At 63.1% G+C, this 17,569-nt stretch overlaps 1 protein-coding gene across 2 annotated transcripts in view; it reads left to right on the forward strand.

The window, feature by feature from the left end:
* Nucleotides 1-333: 333 nt before the first annotated feature.
* Nucleotides 334-17,569, forward strand: part of BEGAIN (brain enriched guanylate kinase associated) — a 40,962-nt gene continuing 23,726 nt past the window's right edge. For both annotated transcript variants that reach the window (XM_053665989.1, XM_037130384.2), the window contains exon 1: nt 334-406. In XM_053665989.1, coding sequence (XP_053521964.1) covers nt 365-406 — 42 coding nt within the window. In that variant the 5' untranslated portion in view covers nt 334-364. The remainder of the gene's footprint in view (nt 407-17,569) is intronic.

A 17,569-nucleotide genomic window follows, 5' to 3' on the forward strand; every position in this document is an offset into this window, starting at 1 on the left:
GGCACTCATTCATTCATGCTCTGCCGTTCTCGCCCGCACGGTTCATTCATTCCCTGCCCAGCCGCCATTCCTTCTCGGTGTCCGCACCCACGTGGCGCCCCGCGCTCCGGGCCGGCTCCAGGCCGGCCCCGCGCCCCCCGAGTGTGCCCCGGTTGGACGCTGCGGGGGGAGCCGCGGAATCAGCCGCGGCTGCGCGGGGCCGGGGCTGGCGGGAAGCCGGGCTGGGGGCGGGGGGCGGGCGCTCCCTGCGGGGAGCCAGGCGGGGTGGGGGAGCCCCGGCCGCGCCGGCTCCAGGCGCGCTCGGCCTTGGTGGAGAGGGCGCGGGCCGGGGGCGGCGGCGGCCAGCAGCGGCTGCCCCGGGGCCATGTGGACCGGCGGACGGCGGCCGGGCCGGCTCCGGCGGGCGGTGAGTACCTGCGAGCCGGGAGGGCGCGGCGGCGACACCCGCGCGTTGGCGGGGCGGGGCTACCCACGCCGCGGGGCGGTCTCTGCACAGCGACCGACCGAGGCGGCCAGGCCCAGGGCGATGGTCCAGCCTCTCTGCCCCTCCCCGCGGCGCCCCCCCTGGTGTCGATGCGCCAGGGCCCCGCCAGGCACGCTTCCCTGGCTCGGAGGAGCGGGCCCAGCGCGCGGGGAAGCGGGGTACTCTAGGGGCGGGGCCGGGATCGGCCGCGGCGCTGTCATGCCCCCAGAGCGGCCCGTCCCGGCGCCTGGGCCCCCCATAGCTGGGGTCCTTACCCGCCACCACGCGCAGCGGGAGCGAGGGTGGGACCGGGGGCCAGGATGAGGCCTGAGCATCTGGGACCCGCCGCTGTCTGGGGACAGGTAGCCAGGGGCCAGGCAGGCCTCCTCCCATCCTGCCCTTGAAGGGGCAGGGCCAGACTCCGCTGGGTGAGAAAGGTTGAGGAGCCAGAGGGAGGCCGGACCCAGGGCTGGGTCACTGAGCGTTTGCCGCGAGTGGGAGCGCCAGCCCTACTGCTCAGTTACAGGACAGGAGACTGAGGCCCAGGGCCGTGGAGCTAGTGCACTCACCCTCCCTGAACCCCAGCACGTTGAATGGGAGCTTCGGCCCTAGCGTTTCCGCTTCCTGCCTGGTTTAGAGGTATTTCCTTCCTCATCTGGGCCCCACCCCATCACCACTATGATTCCTTGGGGGCAGGAACAGCGTGGGTGACATCCTGGAGTCTCCTGAGCCAGCAGGGTAGGAGCAGAGTAGACACCCTAGAGTGAGTGGCTTAATGAGGAGCACCCGCAAATGTGGAACCCTGCGTGGCCAAGGCAGGCCTACCTACAGACCGGGGGCCTTGGGCTTCGGGGCAGGCAGGGTCTCCATGGGCATGGCCCCCTCCAGGGCCCTGACGCCTAGATCACTGGGGGCCGTGGACAGGTCCCCGCTCTGGGCCCCAGTCTCCCCACCCACCACCGACAGCAGAGTCCCTTTCCACTCCGGGGCCAGTGAGGACTGTGGGAGAAAGCCCCTTATGAATTGGGCTGCGTAGTTCCCGCCATTCCCTGTGTGGCGCTGCCGCTGGGGCAAGTGGCCTATGGAGGCGGCTCAGCCTGGCATCTGTGATGCGCAGGGCGGGGAGGCGGCTGCGCAGGCTCTGGCAGCGTCCCCGAAAACCCTTAATTTTCCCAACTCTCACTATAATCAGGGCGGCACAGAAAAGTGAGCAGGGTGGCAGATGTGGCTTCTTCCCGGCAGCTCGGCGCCCGGCACCGGGCAAGGTTGGCAGGGCTCTGGGGAAGGCCCTTCCTGAACTATTGTCTCCTATTTAAAGATATCTGCGCGCTGTGCTCCTCTTACTGTCAGGACTTGGGGCTGTTTGCACCTGACACTCAGCGGAACAGGAGGGCCGCCTGGAGCCTCAGCCACGTGGGAGGGGCTCCTCGGGCCGGTGAGGGGAGCAGGCACTTCCGGGTCAGGAGCAGAAGGTCCCATCCGCTCTCAGACAGAAACTGTCGGGTGCAGGGCCCGGCCCACAATAGCTGCCATTTATTGAGCACCTACTATGTGGCGAGTCTAGCATACACATTTTCACACGTCATCTCCGTGGCACTGCTCGGAAATACCGTGTTTTGCCGTGTAGAATGTGCTCCATGTACAGTGAGTTCCCATGTTTTGGGCCCAAACTTTCAGGAAAAACAAGTCTCGTTTTAAAATTCTTCAGTTCAGTTATTTATTTATTTATTTTTAGAAACAAAACTGATTATCCTACTTCAGGGTATTATTTTGCATATGGACATCATTATTGCTTTCTAGAGTTACACTTTTAATGCCTAAGCATAAATAAAAGAGTTTAAAACTTTTATATAAGTACAGAATTAATACTACCTGTGTATGATGTGCATCCTTATTTTTCCTTCAAAAATTTGGGCAGCCCCGGCTGGTGTTGCTCAGTGGACTGAGTGCTGGCCTGGGAACCAAAGCGTCACCGGTTCCATTCCAAGTCAGGGTACATGTTTGGGTTGCGGGCCAGGTCCCCAGTAAGGGGCCCGTGAGAGGCAACCACACGTTGAGGTTTCGCTCCCCTCTTTCTCCCTCCCTTCTCTTTCTACAAATACATAAATAAAATCTTTTTTAAAACTTTGGGCAAAAAAGTGCACATTATACATGGCAAAATACGGTCTTTCCTCTGCTCCACAGGCCCTTAGCGACGTGAAGGGTGAATGAAGGAATGGAAGAGCGGGCGGGTGAGGGAATGGCGGGTGGATGTCAGGGCTTGAGAGGAGCCCGTGGACCCATGGCTTGTTTGGAGACAGTCCACACATAGTTTCCCAAACCCCAGGAGACTCGTGAGGCCCCGGAGCGTTTAGGGGCCAAGCAGGTGAGGGCAGACGAGTGTCTGAGGTGCAGCTCCGGCCAAGGCCTGGAGGTGAGGGGGAAAGTACAGGGATCAGAAAAGGCCCAGCCCTGCTGGAGTGTGGAGGTCAAGGGCACGGCCATGGGCAGGGACAGGTGGCTTCTCCCCTCATATCAGGTGATGAGCCCCAGGGACAGGACCAGGAGTAACCCCAAGGCTCACTGTGTCGGCCTGGAATTGCCCCCAGACGCCTCTCACCCCAGACCGGTCTCTCTCCTGTTGGGGAGGACTGGGTGGGTGTCTGTGGGACCTTGGATTCCAGTGCCTCCTCTGCCACCGACTCCCTGCGTGACCGGAGCAACACCCAGGCTTCTCTGGGCTCAGTGTCTGGGGCTCAGTCCCTCCCCAGTCCGAGCAGGGACTTCCGTGGCCCGAGAGCAGGCACAGATGGTCAATTGTGGCGGGGGAAGCTGGCGGGAGCTGGGGCAAGTGAGGATTGAGTGATTGAGTTCTTCATTCGCCGCCACCAGATCCCTGCCCCACCCCGCACCATTCACTGGGGCCTTTCGGGGGAAGCCGACGCACACCTTGCCCTTCAAGTGCTCACCATCTGTTGGGAGACACAGACCTTGACCAGCATGGTCACATTCCCAGCGGGTCATGAGGCCAGAGGCCAGTGCAGCAGCCCCGACAGGCCTCTTGGGGTGGAGTTAGCTAGAGCCCCGCTCTCCGCCAGACTAGGGGTCTGCCAGACCCGGGGACTGTGGCCATTCGATTTATTAGCGGACCCTGAACCAAGCTGGGGATGGAGACAGGCTCCGCCTGGGCCCTACCTGGGGAAGAGGGACGTGGGGAGTTCCCGTCGCACTGCAGGGGGTGCATGCAGGGACTGTGGGCCACACTGGTGGAGAAGTACCATGGGTGGACTAAAGGGGACAGTGGTGGACGGCAGGTGGACGGCCGACAGTGGGAGGCATGGAGCAGGACAGACCAGTGGGTAGACAGATGGGAAGCTGCAGGAATCAGTGGACAGGAAGGGAGGTGGGTGGACATGAGCGGCAAGATAGGCAGAGACGGACGGAGGAGGGAGGGAGGAATGGATGCGGAGCTGGGGCTGGACGAACAGCGCAAGGTCACAGCGACGGAGGCATGGGTGGGCTGATGGGGGGATGCTCCTCCAAGGCACGTGGCAAGACGGGTAGGTGGACGGATGGGAAGGTCTAGAATGAGTGGATACATGTCGACGGATGGATGGACCAAGGGGCACATGGATGTAGGCACCAGAACGTGGATGGGAGCTAAACAGATGTGGTCAGGGCGTGGGGCCAGCGTGGATGGCTGGGGGCTTGAATAATGTCGATACGATGATGGAAATGGGAATGGAAGGGTGCACAGCTGGACACTGAGAGTATCTATGAAGGAACGGATAGCATTTCATAGAAAAGCCTGGATTTTTAGGAAAAAAAATTAAAAGAACTTGGCCCTGGTTGGTTGTGGCTCAGTGGATTGAGTGCCAGCCTGTGAACCAAAAGGTCACCAGTTTGATTCCTGGTCAGGGCACAGGCCTGGGTCTCGGGCCAGGTCCCCAGTTTGGGGTGTGTGAGAGGCAACCGACAGATGTATCTCTCATGCATCGATGTTTCTCTTCCTCTTCTCCCCTCTCTCTAAATAAATAAATAAAGTCTTTGAAAAAGTAAACACATAAAAAGCCCCAGTAACACTGGGCGCACATTCCCATGTGGGGACAAACCACTGGGGTTCCGCGGCCGATGAGTGCTCGGAGGGGCAAGCCTCTGCAGATGCGTGCAGACCGACCCGGTCCGCTTCGGACATCTCTCCACCGGGCCACCGCGGTCTCCGAGTTGTGTCCCCTGCTCTAAACTCTAGGGGACATCCACTCCTTCTCTAGTCAAAGCAAGACAGTGAGGTTGGTCAGTTTCGATCACATTCTCTCGTCTGGGTACCTGGCAGTCATCTGCCCAGGGCGTGACACGGGTGGCCCCGCCTTCCTATCTCATCAAGCACAACCCTGCTGCGGCCGAGTGACAAGGACCCCCCCTGTGCCGCCACAACAAGACGGGGGCCTCAGACCAGCCCCGGGCAGCTGGGGGTGAAGGGCACCCTCACCATCTCAGCCTGAGCCAACACTAGTCAGGGAGGAGGTTTGGGTGACCCCCAGAATCGGCAGAGCGTCGGAGCGCCGTCCAACCAGCTACGTCCAACCGGCTACCGCCTTTGCAGAATCACAGCCAGCCCCAGGTCCCGAGGCTGCTGCGTGCCCTGCACGACTGTGCCCTCCGGGAAAGGTCTTGTTTGCTCAGGAGCCCATGGATGCAGGTGTGGGCTGGAGGACCTCAGGTGGCAGGTGCAGGTGTGGAAGAGCCAGCTGGGGCATGAGTGGGTACATGCTAGTAAATGGATGGTGGCCGATGAGCAGGCCATCTTTTCCCGCTACCAAGGGTGTCCAACCTTTCGGGTCTCTGGGCTGCGCGGGAAGAAGAGTTGTCTTGGTTCACACGTTAAATACATTGTGACACATAATCACAGAAAAACCCTATCGCGCTTTAAGTGAACTTGCGATGTGCTGGGTCGTACACACAGCCATCCCGGGCTGCGTGGGGGTGGCAGGCAGCTGCTGTTTGGACGCCCCTGCCCTAGATGCTGGTGTCCATGGGAGCAGAGCAGGGGGCTGCGGGGCTGTGGGCTGGTGGGGAGGCGGTGTCGGGAGGCATTAGGCCTCTCCACTCACATGCTGCCGGTGGAAATCCTTTGGGGACCGTGCAACAGCGGTGTGGCTCCTTGTAAAGATGGGCGACCAGCAGGGAATCCCGCAGGGACTTCCTTGTCTGAGGGGACTTCCTAGAAGGTGTGGACCACACATAGCACAGGCGTGGACACTGGGGACTTGGGACGGCTAAGGCCCGCGGCTGTGCTTGAGAGCTCTCAGGCCAGGTGGAAACATCTGGAAGCAAGGGGGCAGGTGGTTAAAAGGACAGGTGTGGGGATTTTCAGACCCTCGGTGTCCTTGTCTGTGAACGGGGCGGTGACAGAAGTTTCTGCATGGGAACAGGAGGCGTGCGGAAGGTGGCCGCCCGAGCCCCGGTGTCTGCTGCAGCACGTGGCGTGGGGTGAGCCTGGCTCCCCGCGCCCTCCCCTGTGAGCCGGGGAGTAATTCCTGGTTTAAGAATTAAGCTCAGGAGAATTAAGGGAGGCGGGGCTCGGAGTTCCGAGCAGATGCCCGGCAGCAGCACCCTTCCCAGGGCACGGAGGGGTTGAGGAGGGGACAGGGCTGGGGCAGGTGGTGGGGAAGGGTCTGAGGGGTCCTGGAGGGGAGACGGGTATAAGTGCGTGACCTCTGAGGGTCCCATTCCAGGTGTGCTGCATCCGAGCCACGTGACCTCGGGAACGTCGCGTCACCTCCCTGAGACTCTGCTCTGTTTTAGCACAAAACAGAGTTCCCAGCTGCACTGCCTCACGGGGTGGGGTGAAATGCGGGCCACGGTACGGATGCACACTCAGCATGTGCCATGGCACACAGTAGGGCTCAGAAAGGCGCTAAAAATGGAGGAGCCGAGAGGCAGGCAGCCAGGTCAAGAGAGGCAGCTGGGCTGCACAAGGTGAGCAGGCCCAGGCTGCAAACTCGGCCGCCGACAGCGTCCTCCGGGGCCTCTGGCCCAGGCGGCGGAGAGCCAGTGGGTTGTTATGACAACGGGAACTTGTCTGATGCAGCCGGCAACTCTGGGAGAGGCTCAGGGAATGCTAGGGAATGGACAAATCAGAGCCCTGTGCTGAGGATCCCTCAGGCCCTACTAGGTGCCAGGCTCCGTGCTGGCGGCACCCAGCTTGCGCCCCCCGCACATTTCCCAGTGCTGCCTGGGGGCTGGGGCTGCCCTGTCCCTGTGTGACCTCGAGGAGTGTGTGACGTGTCCAAGGTCCTGTCGGGGTGCTGGAGGGGTATTTGACCTTGGGCCTGTCTGTGTCCATGGATGATGGAGCAGGGACTGGCTGGCTGCTGCTGCGGAGGGCGTTGTCCTGGTGTAAAGGGGTGGCCTTCAGGGGACTGCGGGGGTGGGAGGGACACAGTGGCCTCTGCAAGAGCCTGGATACCTCCCATGATGCCTCCCCCGTGCCCAGCCTCAAGGAGGCCCACAGCTGGCCAGGGAAGCTCATGCGCCACCAACCAAGACCTATGATGCCTTCACCTGCACACTCAGAAGGCGCTTACTGAGCACCTACTGTGTGCCCCACCCTGCATGGAGGGTTGGGATAGAGTGGACACAGATAACAAACAAATGATCACAAGCATGTCAATTACAGGGCTGTGGGCTGTGGTATGAGGCCAGGGGCTATAAGAGGGGGTACAGGGGTCCCTGGCCTAATCTAGGGGTGGCGAGTGTCTGGCTATTGAGCTGGGGCCCTGAGAGTTAGGTGATGAGAAGGAGGGCAAGGGGAGAGGCTGTCAGCAGGCCACTGGCAGAGGGACAGCAAGTGCAAAGGCCCTGCGACAGGCAGAGCCCGACACTGGCTTAGGGGACGTGAGGGAAGCTTGGGGAGGGGCTCACAGCAGCAGGGCCCAAGGCACTGGGCCAGCAGGGCCTGGCAGAGCGTGTGAATGTGGGACGTGGCCTGGGATTTTAAAAGCTCACTCTGGTGGGTTTGGGAGAGGAACTGAGCTGAACCAGCTTAGGGTCAGGGGTCCCAGGGAGGGGTGATTGCAGGTGTCCAGGTGAGACATGGTGGCACCCAGGACCAGCAAGGTGACAGTGGGGATGGAGGGGGTTAGTGAGGTCTGAGAGTAGCTGGATCGACGGGATCTTTAGGGGCAGGGGCAGGAGGAGGCAGAGGGAGGGGCCCCGGCGGCGCCGGGTCCTGTTTCAGACACCTGAGCTCGTGGGATTCTCAGACATTCAGGCAGGGGTGCTGCGGGACATCCAGAGGGGTGCATGGCCAAGCCCAGCAAAGGATGGGTCCCCAGCACTTGATGCGAGGTGTCCGGGCACTGCCAGGTGGACGAGGGCAGGGGCTCAGCCATGAGCAGGCAGTAATCTGGGTGGCAGATCTGTCCCCCAGCTGGCCGCCCTTCGGGTCAGGCAGCTGGATCCCTGGACGGAGACCTGCCTGGACCCCTGCCTCTCGAGGTGCCCGGGACAGGCGTATCTCCCTTCGCATGGACGCAGCAGGGCCCCGGCCTGGCCCTGGCCCTTCCTTGGGTTGGTCTCCCCCACCCGACGCCCCACAGAACTGCATTCTAGGCCCCCACGTCCCCCTAAAGGCCTCAGAGGATTACCAACTGCTGTTCCTACCCCGGTCCCCGATGCCACCCTGAGGAACTGCGCCAGTAACGGAGACTGGAAGTGGCCATGGCTTAAATGAGACCAGGAGTTACTTCTTTTGGATTGAAGAAAGGCCGGGGGCAGAGGCTATGGCATGGGACCGGTGTGACGACTCAGTGCTCATCAGGAACCCGGGTTCCTTCAGTCCTTCTGCCCCTTTATTTCTTTCATTTGGCTTCCACCACAGCTGCTCTCATGGCGTCCGCAGCTGCAACAGCCCCAGCCATCACCTCCCTGTTCCAGACAGGAAGCAGGAGGATGGGAAGTGGGAGCAGGGGGTCCAGGGAGTGTCCATCCCTTCTACAGAGTTCTCCCAGAAGTCATGCCCCACAAATCCTGTTTCTATCTCATTGGCTGCCCCCCCGCTGCAAAGGAGCCTGGGAAGTGAGTGCAGTCTTTCAGCTAGGCAACCTGCCTCCCAGAATGAAATGAGGGTTCTTTGCTAAGGAAGAATGGGAGAACAGGGCAACCAGCAGCCTCCACCACACCTTCCTCCTGTCTTGCCAGATGGATGTGGCTCTAACGACCCCCTTTGGGCCCTGCCACCACCCTGTCACAGCCAGCCGAGTGCTGCCTGCCAGTCCCTGGACCCCGAACCCCACAGGCAGGGGGGACAGGAGATATTGTGAGTGGGTGTACGAGGCCCAACCCAGGGCCCCCTTCCCCGTATACAGCCAGAGCTCATTCGGTGTAGACTGCCTCCCCAGACCGAGGCAGAGCCCAGGACATGACCTTGACCTCTCTAACACTTTCTAAGCCTGGAAGCCCGCTCTCATTTAGTGAGAATCAATTTAGGGGGTGGGAGGCTCCTCGGCTGCAGGCCCTCTGGATTGATGGGCAGGCGGGCATTCAGTGGCCACTCTGCCCAGTGAGGGGTGGGCAGCCCTGACATCCCGAGAGGGTGCAAGGGTCCCTGCCCCTCAGGAGGAGAGAAGCGGGTTCAGCGAGGTGCCAGGGGAGGCTTGACTGAGAGGATGCTCACTGGGGCCACCTCCCAGGCCCGGGGCTCTGACCCCAAGGACCCCCCTCAGGACAGCCATGGCTCCCTCACGGAGTACAGGACTGAAGACCCCAGGGAAGGAACACACAGAGAGGACCCTCGAAGCCCCAGCCCAGGTGGGAGCCCCAGTGGCCAGACAGCCCGCCCCAGCTGGGCAGCAGGGCCTGGCCGAGCAGAGATGCGGGCATCACCTACCCCGGAGTCCCCACGAACGCACTGCCAGCCAGCCGCCAGCCCCATTGCCCGCCTGAGCCGGCGACAGGAGGCCAGGATGCCTTTCTCTCGGTTCCTGGATGAGGTTGCTGCGAGGGTGCTGGACCCTGGGACCCTGAAGGCCTTCCAGGGGCCCAGAGGCTGCAGCCGAGAGCCCTCCCCTGGTGAGCAAGGCCCGGGCGGAGCCCTGGAGCCCCTCCCAGGAGCTTCAGCCCCGGAAGAGACCACAGCCCTGAGCCCCCAGCTGGCCTCAGAGGTGGCAGCCGAGCCTGCAGGCAGATCCGGGCCCAGGCAGGTGGTGGACACCAGCGGGCCCCAACTGGGCAGCGGGGAGCGCGCAGGCAGAGCTGCCTCCCCCTGGCAGCCTCCATGCAGGGTGAGTCCCAGCCCCAGAGCAGCCCAGCAGGCAACCGCATAGACATCTCCGGGGGTCCCTTCCCTGCCCCTCCCCGTGTCATTTCCCCCTAAGTCCTGGCTGACCCCCTCGGGGTTCCTGCATCACACCCCTGTTATAATATCTGCAATGGGAAAGACCCAGGTGCCCAGGAATGACTCTCCGAGGTGAGATGCTGGCGTTGGGGCAGGCAGGACTCTGTGTGAGTAATGACAACAATATCGCCGCTGCTGGCAGGGCCCTGGGAGGGCTGCCGCGGGGCTGCCCACGAGCCCTCTGAACTGTCGCGCCTCAGACACTGCCACGTGAGGTGGGGCGTCATGGTCCCATCAGGCAGGTGGGGGGCCCACATCCTTCAGAGCCACCCCCTTTCCTGGGAGGGGGAGCAGGCTGTGGGGGCTGCTGTGTGCCCCAGGTTGTGGGGGCGAACGGGCTGGAAGGGAGGTCTTCAGACAGGAATGCAGGCCCCTCCGCACCTCGGAACCCCTGGCCCCAGGCGGATGTGTAGAAAGACCCGGCACGCCCTCAGCCGTGCTGGGGACAGGGCTTGGCTGAGCGTTGGGATGACAGCCCCCTGCGGGCTGGGACCCCAGTCTTGGCTCTGACCTTCTGCCCCTCAAACATCTGTGTCCCCTGGGCCCAGGGGTCCCCATGGGTTGTCTATAATGTGGCCTCTGCCCCACGCCCTGTCCAGCTTCTTCCAGCACAGGACTGAGGTGGGGCCGCCGGGCCAGGCTGGTGCAGAGCACAGACAGACGCTCTGGGAAAGCTTCTCTGCAGGCTGCGTTGTTGTGAAATCAAACCCCGGGGTAATGGCAGATACTCGCCGAGGATGGGCTGGTGCTCTAACTCCCAAGCCAACAGGCACCCCCCGGGGAGTCCTCAGCTCCAGGATCTGCTGCCTGCTGTGTGACCTTGGACAAGCCGCCCACGCCCTCTGCGCCTCCGTTTCCCGCCAGTGAGAAGGAAGGATGAGGGTCTCACTTTACCCTTTGCCTGGTCACAGGGAAGCGTCATGTCCCCTACCTCCGCCCCAGGGCCCAGTGAGCCGGCCCCCTTGCCCCTGCTTCTCAGGGCTCCGCACACCTTGCTTGCCCCACTCTGAGGACCGCTGGGCCCCGGGGGAGCGCTGCAGCGCCCAGTCCTCCAGAGGATTCTGTCTCCAGGCTCCGGCAACAGGCCTCCCGGGGCTGCCAGGCAGTGCAGGGCTGTGGGGACCGTGGGGACCGTGGGGACCGTGGGCAGCGGTGGGGGCTGGTAGAGGAGTGGGGGGAGCTCTGCATGGGCATCCCACTGGGGCACCCTTATCCCACCCCAGGCCACCTCTCATCACCGGCACCTACTCTGGGTTCCTTCCCCTCCAGCTCCCATCAGATACTCAAAACAAAACAGAGAGAGCACCGGGGACCAGGCCCTTTCCCAGACCAGGAACTACGGCTGGGCAGGCCGGGCGCGCTCTGTCCCCTCCGAGTCTCTCTGGGTGCACAGGGTGGAGAGCAGGGATGGTGGGTGAAGGGCAGAGCAGCCTGGCCCCAGTGAGAATTCCCTCACTGGGGTGGTGATGGCAGTCAGCTACTGGGAAGGTGGATGGAGTTCCCTCACTGGGGAGAGGATGGCAGGCCCTCTCCCGGATGCCTCCCGCCCTCCCGGCCTAGACGGGCCTGGGTCCCCAGGATGGCTGCCGAAGTGGAGGTAAAGCTTTGAGGAAGCGGGGCAGACCCCTGGCTTCGAGCCAGCCACCCCGAAAGCCCTTGCTTGAGCCCAATGCCTGGAGTTTGACCACTGACTCCTTCAGCGACCGGCCATGGACCTGGGCAGGGTCCTGGGTCTCCGTCTGGCTCTGTCCCATCCGCCTGAGTGGGTACAGGTGACTTGTCCTCCCTGTCATTGTCCAGCAAACAGGAAGCCACTGGAGAAGGTCTCCAGGACCTCCAGCTCTCCCTCCCCACAGGCCTGGAACCAAGGCTCGTTCATACTATAGTGTGAAGGACTCAAGCCAGCCGTTTCCTGTGACCGAAAGGGTCAGAGGGAGAGAATGGGAAGGACAGGGCCAGGGTCATGGAAGGAGAGACAGACTGGGGGCCCAGAAGCAGCCAGGATGGGATTCTTGCCAAGACCCCCGTGTCAGGCCTGGCAGTCCCCAGAGCTACGGTTGGGTTCTGTCCGAGCGGCTGCCCCACAGAGTGACCTTAACCTTGACAGGTCACTCGGCCCCCCGGGCCCCAGTCTCCCCATCCGTAGGACAAGCCTGAGGATTAGATGGGGCCCCTCCCGCCTCTGGAGGGGCAGCTGCTTCCCGCTCCCTGACTGTTTCCACGTGGGAATGTGGGCAGGAGTTGCCAGATCTTCCAAAATTTCAGTAGAAGCCAAAAATACGGATTTTAAAATGTAAACTCTCCCAATTTTTAAATGTTGCTTCGAATGTTTTTTTTTTAAACGTTAAAACCCTCTCGCAGGCCAAATACAACATGCCAGCCGGCCAGATTTAGCTCGGGAGGCCAGTTCGCAGCCGCGGTCGGCACAGCCGTCGGCAGCCACTCACAGCTGGAACCGGCAGGGGCCGCACAGAGTCCACGAGCAGGGGTGGCCCAGGGAACCCTGAGACCAGGGCCTGGGCACAGGTCCCCAGCTGGCTGTGTGACATTGGTCACACACAGGAAGCCCACTTTTGCAGCTAAGGTGCCGGTGGATGCCCTGCCCTGTGTCCAGCATAGGCCAGCCCTGTGGGTGATGCTCAGGGACAAGAGGCCAGCTTCTTGCTTGGGACAGTCTGTGACACCGCGGACCCCTCCCTCCGCCTGAGAACACCCGTTCCCCTGTCTCCCTGGCTGGCTCTGCCCCCTCCCTGAACCTTGACCGTGGCAAAGTGCCATGTCCTCCACGTCTGCACTCCCTGCCTTGGGAGTCTCATCCCGTGCGGTGGCTTTAGGTGCTGTCTCTACGCAGACCGCTCCCAGGCCCACATCTCCTGGACCCTCCTCTACACTCTGGACTCACGAACCCACCCCCTTGTCGCTGGCCCTGCTGGACTCTAACAGCCGCTTCCGACCCAAGTTCCCAGCATCTTTCCACTCTCCTCCAGTCGCTCAGGTAGAAGATTCAGCGCCATTGTCGTGGCTCTGTCTTCTGCACCCACTCCTGGTCTGTGAGGGTGTCTCCCGCTTCCACCCTGGTCCCCACGCGGGGGAACTGGGGCCGGCACCTTCCCTTGGCGCATCCCCACTCAGCAGCGTGAGGAACACGCCTCTGTCCAGCCCTGTGGGGGCTTCCAGTCCCCTCAGGGCAGAAGCCAAAGTCCTGTGGATGGCTGTGTCCCAGGAGGCCCTCCGCTCAGCCCCTGCTCCCCACTGGTGACCGGATACTCCCCAAGCTCGCCAGGCACCCCACCCCTAGCGCCCCACTCCCAGGGCTCTGCTCAGGTTTCACCCTGACTTCCCTGTGGACCGTGGCCACCCCAGGCAGCCCTGCCCACCCCTCCTGCTCAGAGGACTCTCGCAGCAGATACGCTGGGACCCAGGGGCCCTCCACTGATGTCCCACGTAATGTCCCATCTCCCCACGGAGCAGGTCGGCGCTGGGCGCACAGAGAACTTCCTCCAGTTTGCTCACTGCTGCGCCCTTGGCACGGGGTGCACAGCGGGCGCCCGCTGAGCGAGCCCAGGAAGGCGAGCTGCGGTGTGGGCCTCTCAGACGGGGCCCAACCCACCCTGTTTCCGTAAAGGTCTGGCTCTCGGAGAGACCACAGTCCTTCAGCAGCCCCGTTCCCAAGATAGTCCCTTACACGCACGTCCACCTTGTCACTCACAATGTCCTTTACAAATTGTCCCTCCTCCCTAGAGGACGGATTGAGCTCAGAGAGGCTGAGAGCCTTGCTCAAGGTCACACAGCTGCATACAAGACGGTTCAGGAGACCCCGAGTCCCCAGAGGGGCTTCCTGGGCAGGGCTCCGGGCACCATTCGCACCGAGGGGCCCTCGAATGAGGGGAAGGCTGGGGGGGCATGGGTTGGCACTCCCCATGGAGAGCAGATGCCTCTGGCCGGGGGTTATGAGCCGTGGCACTCACCCAGCCACCCCACCTGCCCCCCTTGGAGTCCTCTGTGCCAGCCAGGGGGACACAGACTCTGTGGCCTGAACAGGGACCCTGCTGTGTGTGGGGTCCTTTAGAGCACAGGGGGCAGGGGCAAGGCCAGGACAGGCAAAGGACAAAGCGGTGGGTCCAGAGAGACACAGTGTGAGAAGTCATTTGGTGGGAGAGGGGCTGCTTCACAGGAGCGGCCAGAGAAGGGAGGCCCGGACGAGCAAAGGCGCTGAGGCAGGAGTGTGCTGCGTGAGCCTGAGACCGCTGCGGTCTGTGTGGCCTGCATGGCTGGCGTGTGCCCAGTAGGCAGGGCCGAGTCAGCGTTCACCAGCCCCTCCCTGGGGCCTGACGGGTGGCATCACCTCTGGGGAGGGCCTACTGTGCGCCTCTGTAGCCCAGCCAGGTGCCCGGGGAGGATGGGTGAGGGCTTTGGATCCCAGTCACACGCTGCATGGGAACGGCAGGGCTTCCCTCCTGGGGCCTCTGGTTTTGCATCTGTGAAGTGGATGTTATAAGACTCACCTCTGAGTCTCAGGGAGGGTTAAATGGGACTGACTCCGTCACTGGGTCAAAGGCTGTGCTGGGGACGGCACAGGTGGACTAAGCGGGGATGGACCTGTTTCTGATGCAGGTGGCCCTCTTGAAGCTTGGGATCCCTCGGGGAACAGGGGAGGAAGCCAGCAGGCTGTGGGAGGGAGGCAGAGAGGCCACGGTGGTCCCCAGGAGGGTGAGAGCGGAGTACCAGGCGGGGGGCGGGGGATAGGCACTGGTGGCAGCGCAGCGAGGGAGGAGGCAGTTGGGGGACCGAGGCAGGGAGGCACGGCCTGACCAACAAGTGGGGCTTGTGTGATGCAGTTGGAAGGGAAGGTGCTCGCTGGCCTGGATCACCCAGAGGGGCTGGGTCACCCGGAAGGGACAAGGGGTGAGTTAGGGCAGACAGCGTTGCAGGAATCAGCACCAGGCTGTGACTGTGCAGTGCACCAGAGGGACAGCCCCCAGGCAGGGACAGACTGTCCCTCTGACAGCCCCCAGGGTGCCCACCGGAGAGCTGGGGGGTCCCACCTCTCTGGGGACCCTGGGGGCGGAGGGGCCCTGAGGGTACTTCCTTCCCCACCATTTCACCCTGGAGACCCTGGCTGGCCCACAGGCCTCTCATGAACGGTCCCCACCTGTCCCTGCACTCCAGGAGTGCAGTCCCCACCTCTGGCTGGAGACCCAGGAGGACCCCAGGCCGCGGTGCCCAGTCCACAGGGATGCCCTCCCCCAGCCTCAGGGGTCTCCTGGTGCACAAGAAGAGTATCTGGGGAACACCCCCAAATCCGGGGTTATGAATTGCAGAGCTAAGGTTTGAGTGTGGGGCTTTGGCCAAAGGCATGGCACCTCCCCAGGGGGCTGCTCTCCCCTCTGCACATACCCGCTGGGCGAGGTGTCGGGCTAGCCCCAGGACACCCGGGGGAAAGACAGGCCCCACCCTGGGAGGGTGCAGGAGGTATGGGAGCCTTAACCCAACAACTCTGCCGGGCATCCGTGGAGGGCTGCCTGGAGGAGGTGGCCTTTAAGAGTATGGGTAGTGGTTACCGCACAGACACTGGGTCTGGGGGGACTTTGAGAAGTTCTGGGACCCGAGTCAGGCTTCTGAACTAGCAGAGTGAAGGCAGAGGCTGCCAGGAGACTGGGCCAGGGGCTCCTTCCTTCTCCTGGCTCCTACCCTGCCCACCCCCATCCCCTGCCACCAGGGCAGCCCAGCAGCTTTTCCCAGGGGCCCTTTTTGGGGGAGAAATTCCCAGACAGGCCCTTTCGAAGAGTCGAAACACTCAATGCAAATAATTAATTCTAGATTTTTTAAATTAAATTTTAATACATTCTTATTAATTTTAGACAAACTCCCTGGCAGGTCATTCCCTATGAGTGACGGAGACAACCAGAGACATGACAGATGTCCTCAGCCTCTGAGAGCTGAGGCCCAGGCCCAGGTGGGCTCATGTCCCTGAGCTCTGCTTTGCTCTGCAGTGGACTGGCCACGGCAAGGGGTGCTGGGTGGGAACGTTCCTAATGCTGCCTTTCTGCTGGCCGTCGGCTCTCCGGACTGGAGTGGTGTTTTCATTTCTCAACTATTAGCCCCTGGAGGCGGGGTCACCTCCTTTGCTGCCCCTTCCCCACCCCAAGAGGTCAGCCCAGAGCTAATGAGTAAATGAGGACGCGTCCTCCCGTCCTCCCGGGGGGGACCAAGGAGCACTTGGGCTGGGTCTGACCTGCCCGGGGTTGCCTCTGCACGCAGGGCTCCTCCCACCTTGCGTGCCGGCCAGGGGGAGGCCAGGCCTGCTGGGCACCGTGGGGGTGGGGGGGGCGGCCCTGGAGAAGGGACAGGGTTCCTGCCGGGAACTCAGAGCCCGAAGGGAAGCCGCTAGAAAAGGGACGCCACGGTGCTGTGGGACCCAGGCATGGATTGTCCGTGTTTATTGAGCGCCTGCTGTATGCTGGGATCCAGTGCGCCGAGCACGGTGATGGGGACGTGGGAAAGGTGGGCCCGGGGTACGGAGGGGGGTTGGGGGAGGCGTGGGCTGCGCAGCCAACTCTTTGTCTTGGGGAAGAGGGTACACAGAGGGGGTCCAGGCTCGCGGTCTCAGACAACTTTCAGAGAGTCGGGGATCGTGTGTGGCTGCCAAACGGGGCCCCTTGTGGATCCTTTCTGCTGAAATTCCTTCCCCCGCCCCAGCCCCTTCGCAGCCCGCGGTGCTGACGGGCAGCAGAGCGCTGCGTCCGCTCTCCGCTACCCCCAACCACAGCTTGCAGGTGAGGAAACTGAGGCCGGGGACTCCCGGGAAGGCCTGCCTGGGCACCCGGGGAGTTGGTGGCCGAGCCTGGCCCAGGCCCCGGGCCAGGCCTCCCAGCTCGGCGCTGACGGCCGGGCTGCGCCCTCGCCCGGCGGGGCGGTGGGGGAGGCGGCGTGGGGCCCGGACCGGAGCGAAGCGCGCTCCCGGCGGACGCGGCGCGAGGGGCCGGGATGGGCAGTCATCAGTCTTCCCAGGTGTGTCGGGTGGTCCCTGAGCTCGGCTCCCCGTCCCCCTTTCATGTCTGTCCTGGCACGGAAAGACGGGGGAAAGCCCCGGGGAGCGGCCTCTCCCGAGTGATGGAGAGCCAGCCGGGTGCCCCCCGTTCCGCGCAGGAAGTGCGATCCCGCCCGGGCCGCTCGCGGTCCCGGTCGTTCGCCAGCGCCCGCAGGGTTAACGGCAACGGGTGGGTCCCCCCGCCCCGCGCGCAGGAGCTGCCCCGCTGCGCGGGGCTGGGTGGGGAGGGTCTCCAAGCCGCTCGCGGGCGGGTCTGCGCAAGCCCGGCAGGGAGCCCCATGGGCGAGTCGGTCGCTCAAGGGTTAATCCCTCGGGCCCGGGAGGGGCGGGCCAGGCCCGGAACCTCGGAACCGGAGGGCGGCGGGGTCCCCGACCGAGGGGTCTGAAGTCCGGAGCGCCGCCGTCCTCGGGCTCTCGGAGCGTCAGGTTCTGCGATCCCGGATGGCCCCCAGTTCCCGGATCCGCACACTCTCCTACTCGGAGATGTTGAGATTCGGGGCTAGGCTTCCTCCGGGAGGGAGCGCGGGGCTGGAAGGGTTAACGGGCGGGGCCGGGGTGGGGGGCGGGGGGTGGGGGTGGGAGCGGCGGGGACCGCAGCCGCGGAAATGTTAACAGGACCCAGGCAGGTCCCCCTTTTTCTGGCGAGCTCCGGAGCGCTCCGGTCTGTGCTACCCGGAGT

Source organism: Artibeus jamaicensis, unplaced genomic scaffold (assembly GCF_021234435.1).
Source record: "Artibeus jamaicensis isolate MK-2021 breed Jamaican fruit bat unplaced genomic scaffold, CSHL_Jam_final contig_444, whole genome shotgun sequence".
In the NCBI taxonomy this organism is placed as follows: Eukaryota; Metazoa; Chordata; class Mammalia; order Chiroptera; family Phyllostomidae; genus Artibeus; species Artibeus jamaicensis.